General features: G+C 45.2%; 1 protein-coding gene across 4 annotated transcripts in view; it reads right to left on the bottom strand.

The window, feature by feature from the left end:
- RNF123 (ring finger protein 123) overlaps positions 1–13,477 on the bottom strand; it is a 170,791-nt gene that overhangs the window by 99,594 nt on the left and 57,720 nt on the right. For all 4 annotated transcript variants that reach the window (XM_019547488.1, XM_019547486.1, XM_019547490.1 and 1 more), the window contains exons 8-13: positions 12,435–12,521; positions 11,422–11,489; positions 9,401–9,526; positions 8,573–8,687; positions 4,493–4,597; positions 3,147–3,272 (exon numbers count right to left, since the gene is read on the bottom strand). In XM_019547488.1, the coding sequence (XP_019403033.1) occupies positions 3,147–3,272; positions 4,493–4,597; positions 8,573–8,687; positions 9,401–9,526; positions 11,422–11,489; positions 12,435–12,521 (627 nt within the window). The remainder of the gene's footprint in view (positions 1–3,146; positions 3,273–4,492; positions 4,598–8,572; positions 8,688–9,400; positions 9,527–11,421; positions 11,490–12,434; positions 12,522–13,477) is intronic.

Here is a 13,477-nt window from a genome sequence, read left to right as displayed (position 1 = left end):
CAGAAGCAGAACATTGGTTGCTGTGGTTTCCCGGCTTTACCCACAGCAGGTTAGGTTGTTAGGTCTATGTTGTGGCAGGGTTGATGGTAGTCTTACACAGAGTTTAGATTGTGGTTGTATGGGATAGTTTGGATAAGGCTGATCCTGCCTTAGGCAGAGGGATGGAATAGACCAGCATTTCTCAACATGTGGGTTGCGACCAAAAAGTGGGTCACAAGAATATATGAAATGGTCATGAACAAAAAAACTGGATCAACAAACTTTAAAAACGGATTCTCCTTTAAAGAAGAAAAACATGGGAAACAGTGGCTTTTCCCTTGCAAGCTGGTAGAGTTCCAGCTTGCCACCCCCCAACCACCCCAAACACACCTTCCCCTGTCCCACACACTGGGGGTGTGGGGGTAGGAGGCAGCAGATCAAAAGCGAGGGGCACTGGGTTGAGACTGCTTACAAATGGGCCCTGGTACAAAAAAGGTTGAGAACCATTGGACTAGACGACCCCTGAAAGTCCCTTCCAGCCTAAGTCCACAGCTAAGAAAAAAAGGAGAATCTGCTCCCCTAGGTTTATGTCAGCCCTTCATTCAGTGGGGGCTTTTAATTTCATCCCTGGGAAGGGAGATATGGCAACAAGAGAGCAGGTGGGGATTCAGGCCCCTGAGCTAGGGTTCAACAAATTTGTAGAATACTCTGAAGTGGAATTGCATTATAGCTTCTGAGTCATGATACTGATGGGCTCAAAGCAGCTGCTGCTGCTGCCCGCTAGCCCAGTGCAACTGAAGAAGCGTGCTGTTCCCAGAAGCCCTGGGAAGTGTGAACCCAGCTACCAATGGACTTCCTTAACCTTATAATTTATGGAACAACTTCTATCAACTGGTAGGTTGCTGTTGCCAGTTCCAGGTCTAAACTTGCTGGGATACCAGCACCAAAGGCTTCTTAGATGATGTTTGACGAAGCCAAGCTCAAATAAGGTCCACAAAAAGGGATAAAGACCTTCTGCTCTGGCTCAGCTGGGGGCAGATTTGTGGGGGAGTTTAGGGTATATTTTTCATTAAGCTGACGAGGCGGCAATTGTGCAATGCAAATATCCACTGCAGTTTCATACAAAACGCTGGACTGTAACATTTGGTTGTTCCTCTGAAAAGCTCTGTATACCCATAAAAAGCAACTTTAATGCTTATTTTCAAGGCATTTAAACTTGTTTTTCAATGAAAGATAAACTTATTTAACATTAGATCTTATTTAAAAGTTAGCAATGATAGAAAAGTCAAATTCAACAATAGATCTATTTGTCTTGTTACAAATTAAAGAGTTCCTATCAACACTCACTCCTCTTTCCTGGCCCTCACACAGCAGCTAGGACTTCCCAGCTCTCCATCAAGATCAATGGCTCATGAGAGCACCCTGTGATCGTGTTTTGGGAAAAAGAAAGAACTAACCATAACTGACACTTTCCAATTATAAATCCGCTTCTTCTCAGCTCCCTCACAAAGTCATCCTGCAGTCATTGCACTATAGAATGGGACACTAAGAAAAGCCATAACAGGGACGTCAACTGCTGATGCCAAATTCTTTTGCCTTGTTCAGAGAGTGCAGCTAAAACAGCAAAGTAGCTGTGGACTGCAACTAGCAAGCAATCAGGTCACATTCCAGATATCTAAATCATTCACTGGACCACCAGAGCAGGAGGGGAACAGAGAAAATTAATAAGTGTCTAGCTAAGGTATAGGGGTCTAGGTTATAGCCATGCCATGGTGCTCTAAAGATGTAGGCAGACAAGGTTCTTTGGGTAAATCTGATATCTTTTGTTAAACCGACTCAAATAGTTGGAAAAATTCTTCTTTGCAAGCTTTCAGGAATAAATACCCTTTGTCAGGCTGAGGAAGCATCTGCAGTTGGCGTGTTCTCATCCAAAACACAACAAGAAAGCTGTAATATACAGCCAAGCCCTCAGATAGCACCGAATTTGCACTGAGAACACCCGTAATTGCCACCTCACAAATCTCAAAAAGGCTTTCACTCAACAAAGACACTCCTCCACACAGATAGATCTCACTTTCGAAATAGCCACCCAGATACCATGTGAAGAATTGCTGCAGTACAGAAGGAAAACACCCATGACTCGCACACCACTGATTATGACATATCACCCCTCCGTGGAACCTATATGGAAGATCCTCAAATAACTGCAACTCATACTAGAAGACGACCCAGTTCTTAAAGAGATCTTCCCCAGAACCACCCATCCTAGCCTTCAAACAAGCACCTAACCTCACAAACCGCATCACCATAAGCAAACTTCCTACAACCCAAAAGGCACTGAGTGGATCCAGACCATGCCATGACAAGAAATATAACACCTGCCAACATATGTCCACGACCCCAACAATTACTACACCCCACAACAGAATAATGAGGATTCCTGGATCCTACAGCTGCACCTCCAGAAATATAATACATCTCATCAAATGCACCAAATGCCCTGATGGAAAAATATGTAGGAGAGACCAAACAACAACTGCTCTCCACAATGAACACACACTGAAAATCTACCAAAGATAAGAATAAATTACTTGTGGGGAGCACTTTTCTCACAAGAAAACCACTCTCTTTCCAATCTCTCACTCGTAATCCTCAAAGGGGAATTTACAAAACACCTTTCCACAGACAGGCCTATGAAATTCATTTAATCAGTCTTCTGGATATAAAAAATCATGGACTAAATATAGACATTGGATTTATGACTCATTATAGCTTGCCTAACATCTGACTCCCCAAGTACCTCTCCACTATTTACCAGCTATATTTACTCCCCTTCCCTCCCCCTGACCCCAACCTGTCTCTCACCCACTGACTCCTCAACATACATCTTCAGTGACTAGCTTTCTTGCATGCATACCAGCCTCTGGCTTCTTTACCATTCATTCCATCCAGGAAGAATATACACCAACTGCAGATGCTTACTCAGACTGATGAAATGTATGTATATCCAAAAACTTGCAAAGAAGAATTTTTCCAACTATATGAGTTGGTTTAATAAAAAATATCAGATTTACCCAAAGAACCTTATCTAACTAAGGTACTGACACCTGTCAATCATTGCATCAGAGCAGTAGCATTACAGGAGTGGAAGTATCTAAGAAACTCACCTCCATAAGAAGCCACATGAGATCCAGTAATTGTTGGATGAGAGGATGTGCTTCCACTGCCCCACCCTGCTCCAAGATACTCAGCAGGAAGTTCATGAGTACATCTTCCACCAGATACACTTTGCACTGAGAACAAAAAGCATGGTCAGTAGTTCTGGGCAGCACAATCAACGTATGCCAACAGAGGCAGGAGATACCTAATTTAGGACACCAGCAGAGGATTTAGGCTGGAACTGAAAGCTTTAGATTTGCTGTGAGCCGGTGGACAAGAAATAACAGTGAGCTTCCTGGAGACTACCATAGGCTCTTACTGGTGCAGGCTATGAAAACAAGACTAGCAATGACTGCCCATCATGAACAACTGAGCTCATTCCAGCAGTGCCCGAAAGCATTACAATTTCTAAGTAGAACAAAGAAGAACTGGACCACCACTCTACATGAAACCAAGCCCATGAAAAATCCAACTTCAGGGTGTGAAACAGTGAAAGTCTCCATAGGAAGGCATCTTGCCATCAGTTACATGCCAAAATCTCATCCTTGTTGGCACCACTGAGCAATTCAGTTAAGCCCTAAAGAAGTTCATCCCCTGATGAATGCGAAGTCTTTTCACTCACCTTCTAACACCACTGTATCAACCCTGTTTCATGACAGGCTATTCCATAGGAGCGACCAGTCAAGGACTACTTAAGACATAAGGACAGCTTGCAATTGTCTAGACCAGGGATACTCAAACTATAGTCCGTAGGCCAAACACGGCCTAAAGAGCCATTGCATCTGAACCATGGGGCTGCCGATGGATTGGAAAATTTGGCAGCAGGGAAGCAGTGGCCACCCTCCCCTGCTACCTAATTCCCTACACCCCTTCTATTGGCACAGCCAGTTCTGGACCAAGCCATATCCCCCTCTCTCCGCACTGTCAGTTTGCGGCCAGGCCATGCTCTGTTCCCCTTTCCCAGCAAAACTGGGGCCAGATCACACCTACTCCCCATAGGGCTGAATCAGGGTCAGACCACAACCCCTCCCCCCACAGGGTTGAATCAGGTCTAGGCTCCCCCTGGACCCCCCCACACAGCTGGATGGGGCCCCACCACACCAACCCTGGGGGCCAGACTAGACCACCAAACACACCCAGCCCATGAACAGACATGGCACTGCCCATCTGGCTTCCTAAGGAAAAATGTCAAGCACCACTGGCCTAGACAAATAACTCCAAGATAGCGAATTTATCGGCGTCAAGACATATCACTTCTCCCAGCTGTGTTACTGGAGAGCGCAGTAGACTTTAGCTGTACCTCTAAGAGCAACTAAAATGGATGCATATGCCAAAATGGCCACACAGAACTCACCATGAGAGGGGCAAAGTGGTTAAAGATGTGTGCAAGGGTAATCAGCACTGTGGGCTCTCCCTGTAGCTGCCATGTCGAAATATCTTTCTCCACCAGCTTCCCCTCCTGCAACAACAAATCCAGGGAGATATAAAGCACTGAACTAACCCCGACCCACCCACAACTCCTTTACCATGTACACCCAAAGGAAAAAGCATCTCTTTGCTCAGCATGTCTCTTAGGAAAATATCCCACTTTGCAAAGAGGATATTAGCACTGGAAAGAAGCTGCAAGGTGTAAAAGAAGCCTGTTGAGTACATGTATATATTACCCTGCCCTCACCAGGAGCTTTTCAAAACAGGATATTCCCATCTCTGACTCAGGAACACTTCGCCAGTAATCAAACTATACCCACTTCCACTGTGGAGTCACATTTCTCAAACAGCCAGGCCAATCCCACTTTTCCAAGTTAGCCCTGAGCCCATGGTTGATAGCTTAGCAGTACGTGCTTGGGTTAGCTCTAAATCTTCCAATACAGGAGTCAAATTCAGCTCTCAAACACAACTCACTTAATGAACCCCTACCCCAAAACGGCTACACTAAGCACATCCCCATGAGTGCACACATGCCATTTGCGATGCTACAAAGCAGTTTGAAGCACCACAAACTGCACACAGCACACATGTACCCGTTTGCTGCACTGCAAATTAGCAGCACCAAAAAACAGATGCACACATTTGTGCTGATGCTATTTTTGTTGGAGCAACCACACACCCCTGCATGTGGGGATGTGTCCACTGTCTACATTTAGAACTAGGAACACCTGTTAAGTCAGTGGTATATTTAACAAAATTTCCTCCAAATACCTTTACCAAGGGATATTGTTCACTTATGCTGTAGGAGGATTGCTGAGGTCCTGATGCCAGATTAATAGCACTGGATGAAATTTCCCAGGACAGAGATGCTGCAAGGAGCAATAAAGCAACTCAACCCAGCAACATGATGCCATCCAGAGGTACTACTTTTCATAGCTGGGTAGAAGGCCCATTGTTGGTGCATCCTCTACTTCATTCAACATTACATATCTCTGGAAAAGGTAGGGGGCAGGGGATAAACACAGGAACAATGGACAATAAAAGGGTTTCTTGGGCCCAAGGGTCCACTCCCTATTATTCTCAAGCACTTCTTAACCAAAGGAATCCCTCAAATCACCACAAGGAACATATCCAAAACACCCTATAAAAGTGCCATAGACAAAATCAAGGGTGACAAGGTCAATGCTAATCTAGCAAATAGCAGACAACAGTGGTGTCAAATATACACAGGTTCCATGGGTGCTTAGGAGAACTGGGCAAATGTGAATGAACTATTATGACTGAAAACATTTGAAAGAAAATCTAAACAAAATATATATATATTTCAACCTTTTTCTATTAAACATTTCAGTTTAGGTCTAATAAAATGATACAGTCCACCCAAAATAAAGGGTTCTTTTCTGTTTTTTACCAATAAATTAATTTCCATTTTGGTCAAACCCCCCCCAAAGTTTTTATTGTTTAAGCAACAAACCAGACTTCATCCTATTCTAGCACTACACAAAAATCTGAGGGAAGGATTGTGAGCAACATGGCTACAATTCCACTTTCTCTCCTCCTCCTAGAGGGTGTTGGTAAAAGATGGATGACAAACTGATAGAGGCAGCCTAAAGCCCTGTGTCTCAGTCTGTGTTGTTAAGTATGATACAGTAGCTAGGGATCTTGTGCTCATCTCAATGACAATTCCTCTAGTAATCAGCCATATAACCATGATCCTTCCTACCAAAGCTCTATTAAGGCCTGAGAGGTGCTGGTGCTACAGCTCTGTTGGCACCCAAGCTGCCTCCATTCCTTAAAAAAGGCTCCAGAGAAGAGGCCAGCGCGTCCACTCCGAACATGGAGTCACTGGATAACTGCTACTGGTAGACTTGGCCTCCGTGGGCAATTATTTTTGGTGGATGGCCACTTACTGAGTTTTGGCAAGCCATCAAGGGCCACAAGACAGGCAGCCAGGGGTAGATAAATATTAATTTTCTAAATTTTTTAGGGGCCCCGAGGGCTGGATAAAATGGCCTGGCCAGCCGCATCCAGCCCATGGGCCGCATTTTGCCCACCCTGCTGTAAATGCCAGAGCTAGACCACTAGGTGGTTGGGAACAGGTAGCCTGTTTGCATTGAGTAAATGGCTACCAATGTAGGTGTCATCTGTATGCAGTTTATCTCATGGTAGCTTACACTTGTGGAGCTTACCTTGTGTTTCTCCCAGGGGTAATTATGTACTTGACTGAGCAAACCAATACCAGGTCAACCAGGATAGCATATAAGTGGTATTAGCTATATCACCACAAACTGGGGTAAACTGGAACTTTTAGTAGGGTTGGAAAGTTGTAGCCATGATGGTCCAGGAAATGTATGAGGCAAGGATTTCTGTGATACATTTTATTGGACCAACTGTATAGCTGGGAGGACAGCTAGACAAGCTTTCAGGCATCAAGTGCACTCTTAGGTGACACCTCAGATGACACCCACTACATATGTCCTCTTCTGGCATCTGCTGTTCTTCATTCCTCCAAGTCACTACTGATGTCCACTGCAAAATCTCCAGAGCATCTTTGCAGCTAGATAAAGCTATACACGGAAGTTATAGTGATTCAAGCGTAAAGGACAGTACTCTCTGACAGAAATTACCAGACGTAGGTGATCTGAGGAAGGGCACTTGATGCCTGGAAGCTTGTCTGACAGCTCTCCCAACTATACAGTTGGTCCAGTAAAAGATGTCACAGAAATCTTTGCCTCTGGAACTTCTGTAAACTAGCACAATGGTACTCAATCTTTTGGCTCGGCAGGCCAGGTAGGCAGTGCCTAGTCAGTCCGAGGGATGGATCTAAGGTGGGTGTAGCAGGCCCCATCCAGCCCCACAGAGGGAGGCAGGGGTAACCCAGCCCCAACATAGCCCCACAGGTGCAGGGGGAAGAAGGGGGGGGCATGGTGTAGCTCTGATCCAGCCTTCGGTGGGGAGGAACGGGAGGTGCACAGCCCTGATCCATCTGTGAGGGAGGGGGTGCATCCCCAATCCAGCTATCCTGCAGCTGGAGTCATGCCCATGGGGAGCCCTGTGGGTCAAATGTGATGGCTGCACAGGCTGCATTTGGCTGATAGCCCTGAACTAGCATATGATCTGGTTAAACTACACATTTAACAGAACAGTTTAAGAAAGCTGGAGCTTTTTTCTGGCTCTGTATATGCAAAATAAAACTGTTTTAAGTTCTGTAAATCCCAGTCACTAAAGAAAACAAGCAGTTTTGAAAAGGGGGAAGAGAGCTGTCCAAAACTGTTAGGATTCTAAATGAGTGTTTCTGAAAAAGATTAGGTCAAATGAAGAAGATTGTACTGGATCTAGCCCTTGCCACTGACTGGACTGGATACAACATCATCCTCTATGTAGAACGTAGGGAGGTCAGACTCACCTACAGTGGATAAACTTGGCATCCAAGAGAAATCCAGGCTGTCGCCTTGATAAATCTAAGTCAGTCCCAGAACAATGCCTACTCATTCCAATCTCTAGAGACTCTGAAGTTACAGAACAATGGCTGTTTTCTGCTTCCTCTCCTGACTGATCCTGGAGAATGCAGGTTCTTTTCACAATTTGTCCAGTGTGGGGCAAACTAATGCCAAGATGGGTATGTCAGAAACTGGCCTAATGGAGCTGGATTAAGGGACTCAGTGAAAAGCTGAAGATACAAAAAGTGCTTATCCTGTAGCTGCAAATATAACTTGTATGGTTTTAGCCATATGAGAAAAATTAGCTCCAGTCCTGTTGGTTGATAACATGGATGATACTTTCCAGTTTAGAAAAGTGTGAAGCAAACAATTTCTCATAACCCAAGATAGAATAATTAGAAGTCCCTCCCTCCACCGTAGCAAGTTAATCCTCCTCCAAGTTTAAGAGCTTTAAAATTGGCAGACTCACAGAAGACAGAAAATGCGTTGGGAGCTCTTAAAATTACTGTCAGGCTATATTTCCCAGCATCATTGCCTCACGATCCCATCCAATGACACCAGCTTACCGCCACATCTATCCCAAAGCGAATAACGTTCTTCAGGTAGCCCAACAGCTTGTGTGCCTTTACCAGGTCTGCGCAGGGTGGGTCCTGTAGGGGGCGATAACTCTCCACTGGATAAGTGCTAGAGCATTAAGGAAAGTCCACCTGCCAGAATGCAACTTGTTCCTTAGAAAAACCACTTCAGGAGCTCTGCCCCATCGACTATGCAGGACGACTGCCATGTAAGCACCGCTTTATATATTCCATGTGCTCTCTCGTCATGTCTTAGACAGCACCTTGCCCGCAAGTACATTTTAAGCAGAGAACAGGCATACCAAGAGACTCCTAAGAAAGAACAAACTGCAAGCCCTCAGCTGCCATTCATAACCCTTCTGCAAGAGTGCAGGCAGCAACACTCCTCCTATGTCCACAGGATGCATTAAAGCACCCACAGCCTGGACTGAAGGACTATGATCTTGGCTGATGTGCAGTTCTAAACTTTGATACAGAAGACACTGGAGGGATTCAGGCAACCCAGAATAGCCAGCTGCAAAACTAGCTACTAGTAGGCTCTGCACATTTAAGCAGAATACAACCCATAATGGATAGTCTTTACCAGGAAGAGCTGATTTGGCATGCATGCCTTTTGTATTGCCACTCCCCCTCAACTTCCAGCCAAAGGGATGATTAACAGCACCCTATTCCCTTCCTGCCCAATTGCATACCAAGTGGAATGAGCAAAAGGCAGGTCTCATCAGCTATGTAGTTGGGCCTGCACATGCAGCACCACTCATCCAGAGCTGTGCAGGTGTTGGCTCTTCTTGGGACCCCCCGCTCACTTCCAAAGGATATCGGAGTGGACGGCTGCCAAAGTTAAAAGCCACAGATTCCTTGAATGAGAGGCTGATTGCAGGGAAGTAAGCCATACCAGCTCCTCTGGTGATGTTATCAAAAGCTGTCCCCAGAGATGCACCATTCCTGAAAGAAGAGGAAACAGTCCCTGAGGTTCAGCAAGCATGAAGGAGGTTTTGGTATTCAGCAGAACAAACCATCCACCTCACAGACAATGTATCTGGAGAAGGAGACAATACACCAGAGGTTTTTCTTCTCGACTCATACAATGAGATGGAAATGTACAATACCATATTCTGAAATAATGAAATACAAATCAGAAGCCAAGTACTGCATCTTCATGGAATTAATCCCCAGTCGCAGATTTGCATTCCAGAATCTTATTTAAGCCACCAACCCTTCTAGCACCAAGATAATCCTGAAAATAATAAGTGAGGCTGAAGTAATAATGGTATTTTTCCACATCTGCCCATCCCAAAACAGGCAACCAGAGCTATGAAGTACCCCATTCATCTCAATCATGCCCCATGGGCTCAGATTCCTCACCAAGGGCATGGAATTCCTCAGATTCCTATAAGTCAAAACTTTGCCTTTTTGCACACTTGACTGTGCTGGAGTTTATGCAGATCAATACTGGGATGGCACAAAAATCCATTCACCATCAAGGGAAACCTATAGCCTTGAGAATTTAACAAATTCCCTGTTAGGGGAAAGCTTCAAAAGCAGATGTCCTCTTGTGACTGTATAAACTGAACCCCAGAGCTGTGTTAAACTATCTTCAGTTTAGAGTTAACTTCAGAAGTTAACATCATATTCCAAGATGACAATTTTTCCTCCCATTAAGTTGGAACTGAGCATGAGGCAGCGGTGAGGGGTGTGGCAGGCACCTACAGTGGCTCCATCCTCCTACCACCACCTTGGGTCCATCCCACTGCTGCCTTTCCCCCTCAATCCTCTGCCTCTCCTTCCCACCCCTTCACCTCCTTGGGAGCCAGCCCTCCTGCTGCCTCAGGCCAAGCTGAGGCCAGGCTCTGGGTGTTGTGTCAAGAGCCAGAGCAGAGACAGAACCTGCTGGCACCAAAGCAAGGGTAAGTGGCAGGAAGGGGCACTGGTGGGGACAGAGGACGAAGGAGCATAGAGTGGGGGCAGGGAGCCTGAGAGTGCAGGGAGCCAGTACAAGGAAGCAGGCAAGGAGGACGTGTGCATGTGTGTGTGTGTGTGCGCGTACGCGAGTGCATCGGGGGGCGGAGACAAGTGGAAGGCACAAGCTGCTTCCCCTTCCCCCACACTGCTCTCCCCGCTGCCTGCCTAATTCTACCCGCCTCTCCAATGGGAAAAGCAGTGGCAGGGGACGGGAATGAATTTAAGATAATCCTCCAATAATTAAATTCTATACATGGAAATAATAACAAGTTTATACATTTTCCAAGTACAGAATCTAATTATTGGGGGTTGCCTTAAATTCAGGATTGTGTTTGATTCATTTAAATATGGTAATAGGATATTTGGTGGTACTTTCGACCTAGGTTAACTGGCTTAGAACCTAGGTTAACTGACTGTCAGTGTTGCTTTCACCCAGACTGACAACCTACTCACTCAATAGTGAGGACATGGTTGGAGGACCAGCAACATTAATGCCTTCCAACAATTCTCTGTCTGGAGAGGGTGTGCTCACTCCAAAGTTAAGAACGATAGTATTTCAAACACCCAAATAACCTTAAGCAGCTCAAACATGTCTTTATGGTGGGGCTGCTAACCCACAGGCTAGGCTTATCTGGGCATTAATCACTCAAAGCTGACTCTTCAGAAGACAAACCATCTCGACTCCAGAACTCTACTGGGAACCTGAAAGAAAGGATAAGCATCATACCAATCTGGCTGCTTGGCAAAAGGCTCAAAAGATCTCTAAGTTGGCAGGAGCAGCTCAGGTCAAGTCTTAACAGTATGTGTTGATCAGAGCAAAAACATTTATCATATTACAGAGAATTGATCAATGCAGCAGAAAGCACAAAGATGCTTACAGGCAGAAAGCAATGGTCCCCTCATCCAGGTTAATCAAACAGGTGACAATGTCTCCTGCTGCCCAGGACTGCAGAAAGAGAAGGAGAATTGGTTAGAGAGACTTCTCCACAAGCTCAGACATCTTACTATGAGATACCCTCAAACCAAAGGAAAGCCCTACTTCCCAGTTTCATTTTGTCATCCTCTACAAGGGCAGGGGAAGACCTTCTTGTACCAGCTCATATAGCTATGTAATACATTTCTAGGCTGTTACAAGCACACTACTGGCCAGGCTCTTTCTTTCCTCCATCACTAAGAGAAGACCTCTCACCATGGCTGCAGTAAGCCCATGAACCACTCAGAATTAGGCATAAGCAAGTAACACTCTTAAAAAAAAGAACAAAAAAAAATAGCCCTCCAACAACAGCCATATTAGGCTGGGAATTTTTGCATCAGGGCTGCTCAATAGCAAGCTGAGTAAGCTGTACATATAGCCCTGCCCAAGCACTGAACTGACCCAACAGAGGCAATGCTCTCCCCAAGAGCTCAAGTCAGTGCCAAAATCCTGCCTCCCCAAGATCACATCTGGGGTTATTGAACTGCAATGTCAGGAAAAGATTTTGCATGACGCACACAAGAACACAGAAAAATGTGGGGAACCATCTGCTTTGAAACATACAAGGCTTTCAAAGCCATCCTCTTACTCTACCCTTCCCCAACAGAAACAGAAATGGGAAAAGTATCTTTTTGTCCAGTTGAAGTCCCAAAGGAGAAGGTGCATGTGTAGTTTGAGAGCAGCACCCCTCTTGCATCTCTAAAGCACCAGTGGCCTTCTCTCTGACTTCTTCCCTGAATACTCTGTTAGCTGCTGCATGTCCCATTCTGGAATCTTTTGCTCTCAATATTTCCACATCACTGTTGATGTCCAGAGCATAATAGCAGCTGGATAAAGCTCAATTCCAAAGTCACAGCGATTCAAGAGTAAAGGTTTGCGCATTCTCAGAGCCAGAAATGACTCGGGGGAGGTACTTACTTTGCCATAGTTTGTGGTGGTTACATTCCATTTGCGTACTCTGTTTCCATCATACGCATATGAGTCTGGAGTGTCTCCAACCCCCTCCTGTGTTAAAGAGAAGACCCCAAGATAAAAGATTCATAATGAACTATGAACATGAAGCAGAGACAGCACCTCACACCCAGCAGCAGCAGTCACAAGGGAGAGTAGATACAGGACAGAGAGAACACACCCTCAAGCACTCAGCGGCATACACTGGAGGAAGAAGAGTCCTTAACCAAAATTTTAGGAGTTCACCTAAGTTCCCCATAAATCTGATTTAACAGGTCTCACCAATCATTCCCTGGGAGGGAAGAAAAGAAAAAGGGTGCACTTTCCTGCACCTCAGCAGTATCTGCAAAGATCCTCTCTCAGTGGTATTTACATTCCTACATACCAAATATTCTCCTTTAAAAACACATTCCATCCTAGTGACCCTTAACTCAAAACAAGAACACTAACAAATATGCACTCAGCACTCTACCAGCATACCATGTTATGCTGCTCTACATCTTCTCCCATATATACCTCTTCTCAAGAATCATGCATCAAGAAGTAAATACTGAAAACTTGCAGGTCAGCCCATCAACTGATAAACAGGTGCAGCAACTTTAAAGAAGACATGGCCAGGACAAGAAGGACAGACCCTCCAGCAAGGGCGTACTTCTACCAGGCCTTGTAGTACCCACTGGAAAGAGCCATATATATTACAGATGCCAGTAATGTTTCCACAGGACCTGTAGATTTTGCTACCAAGATACTAAAGGAGGGAACAGCAGAAAAGTCCTATGTACATGGAAATACAATATTTGCTGTACCCATGACTATCAAGCAAGAGCCTAGCATACACCTGACAGATTTACAAGGCTCAGTCACTGCACCAGAATTCACCAAATGCACAACAGAAACAGATTTTTAGATCTCTTCTTTTATACTAGGTATGGCCTCTCCAGGGAATAGTATGCTAGGACCAGTCTCAATGGAAGAGATCTACAGCTCACTTGCATTCATCCTGGCTTGCA

This window comes from Crocodylus porosus, unplaced genomic scaffold (assembly GCF_001723895.1).
Source record: "Crocodylus porosus isolate Cpor-Errol unplaced genomic scaffold, CroPor_comp1, whole genome shotgun sequence".
Taxonomy (NCBI): domain Eukaryota; kingdom Metazoa; phylum Chordata; order Crocodylia; family Crocodylidae; genus Crocodylus; species Crocodylus porosus.
The sequence above is the reverse complement of the archived record's forward strand: the minus strand, read 5'-3'. Positions and strand labels throughout refer to the sequence as shown.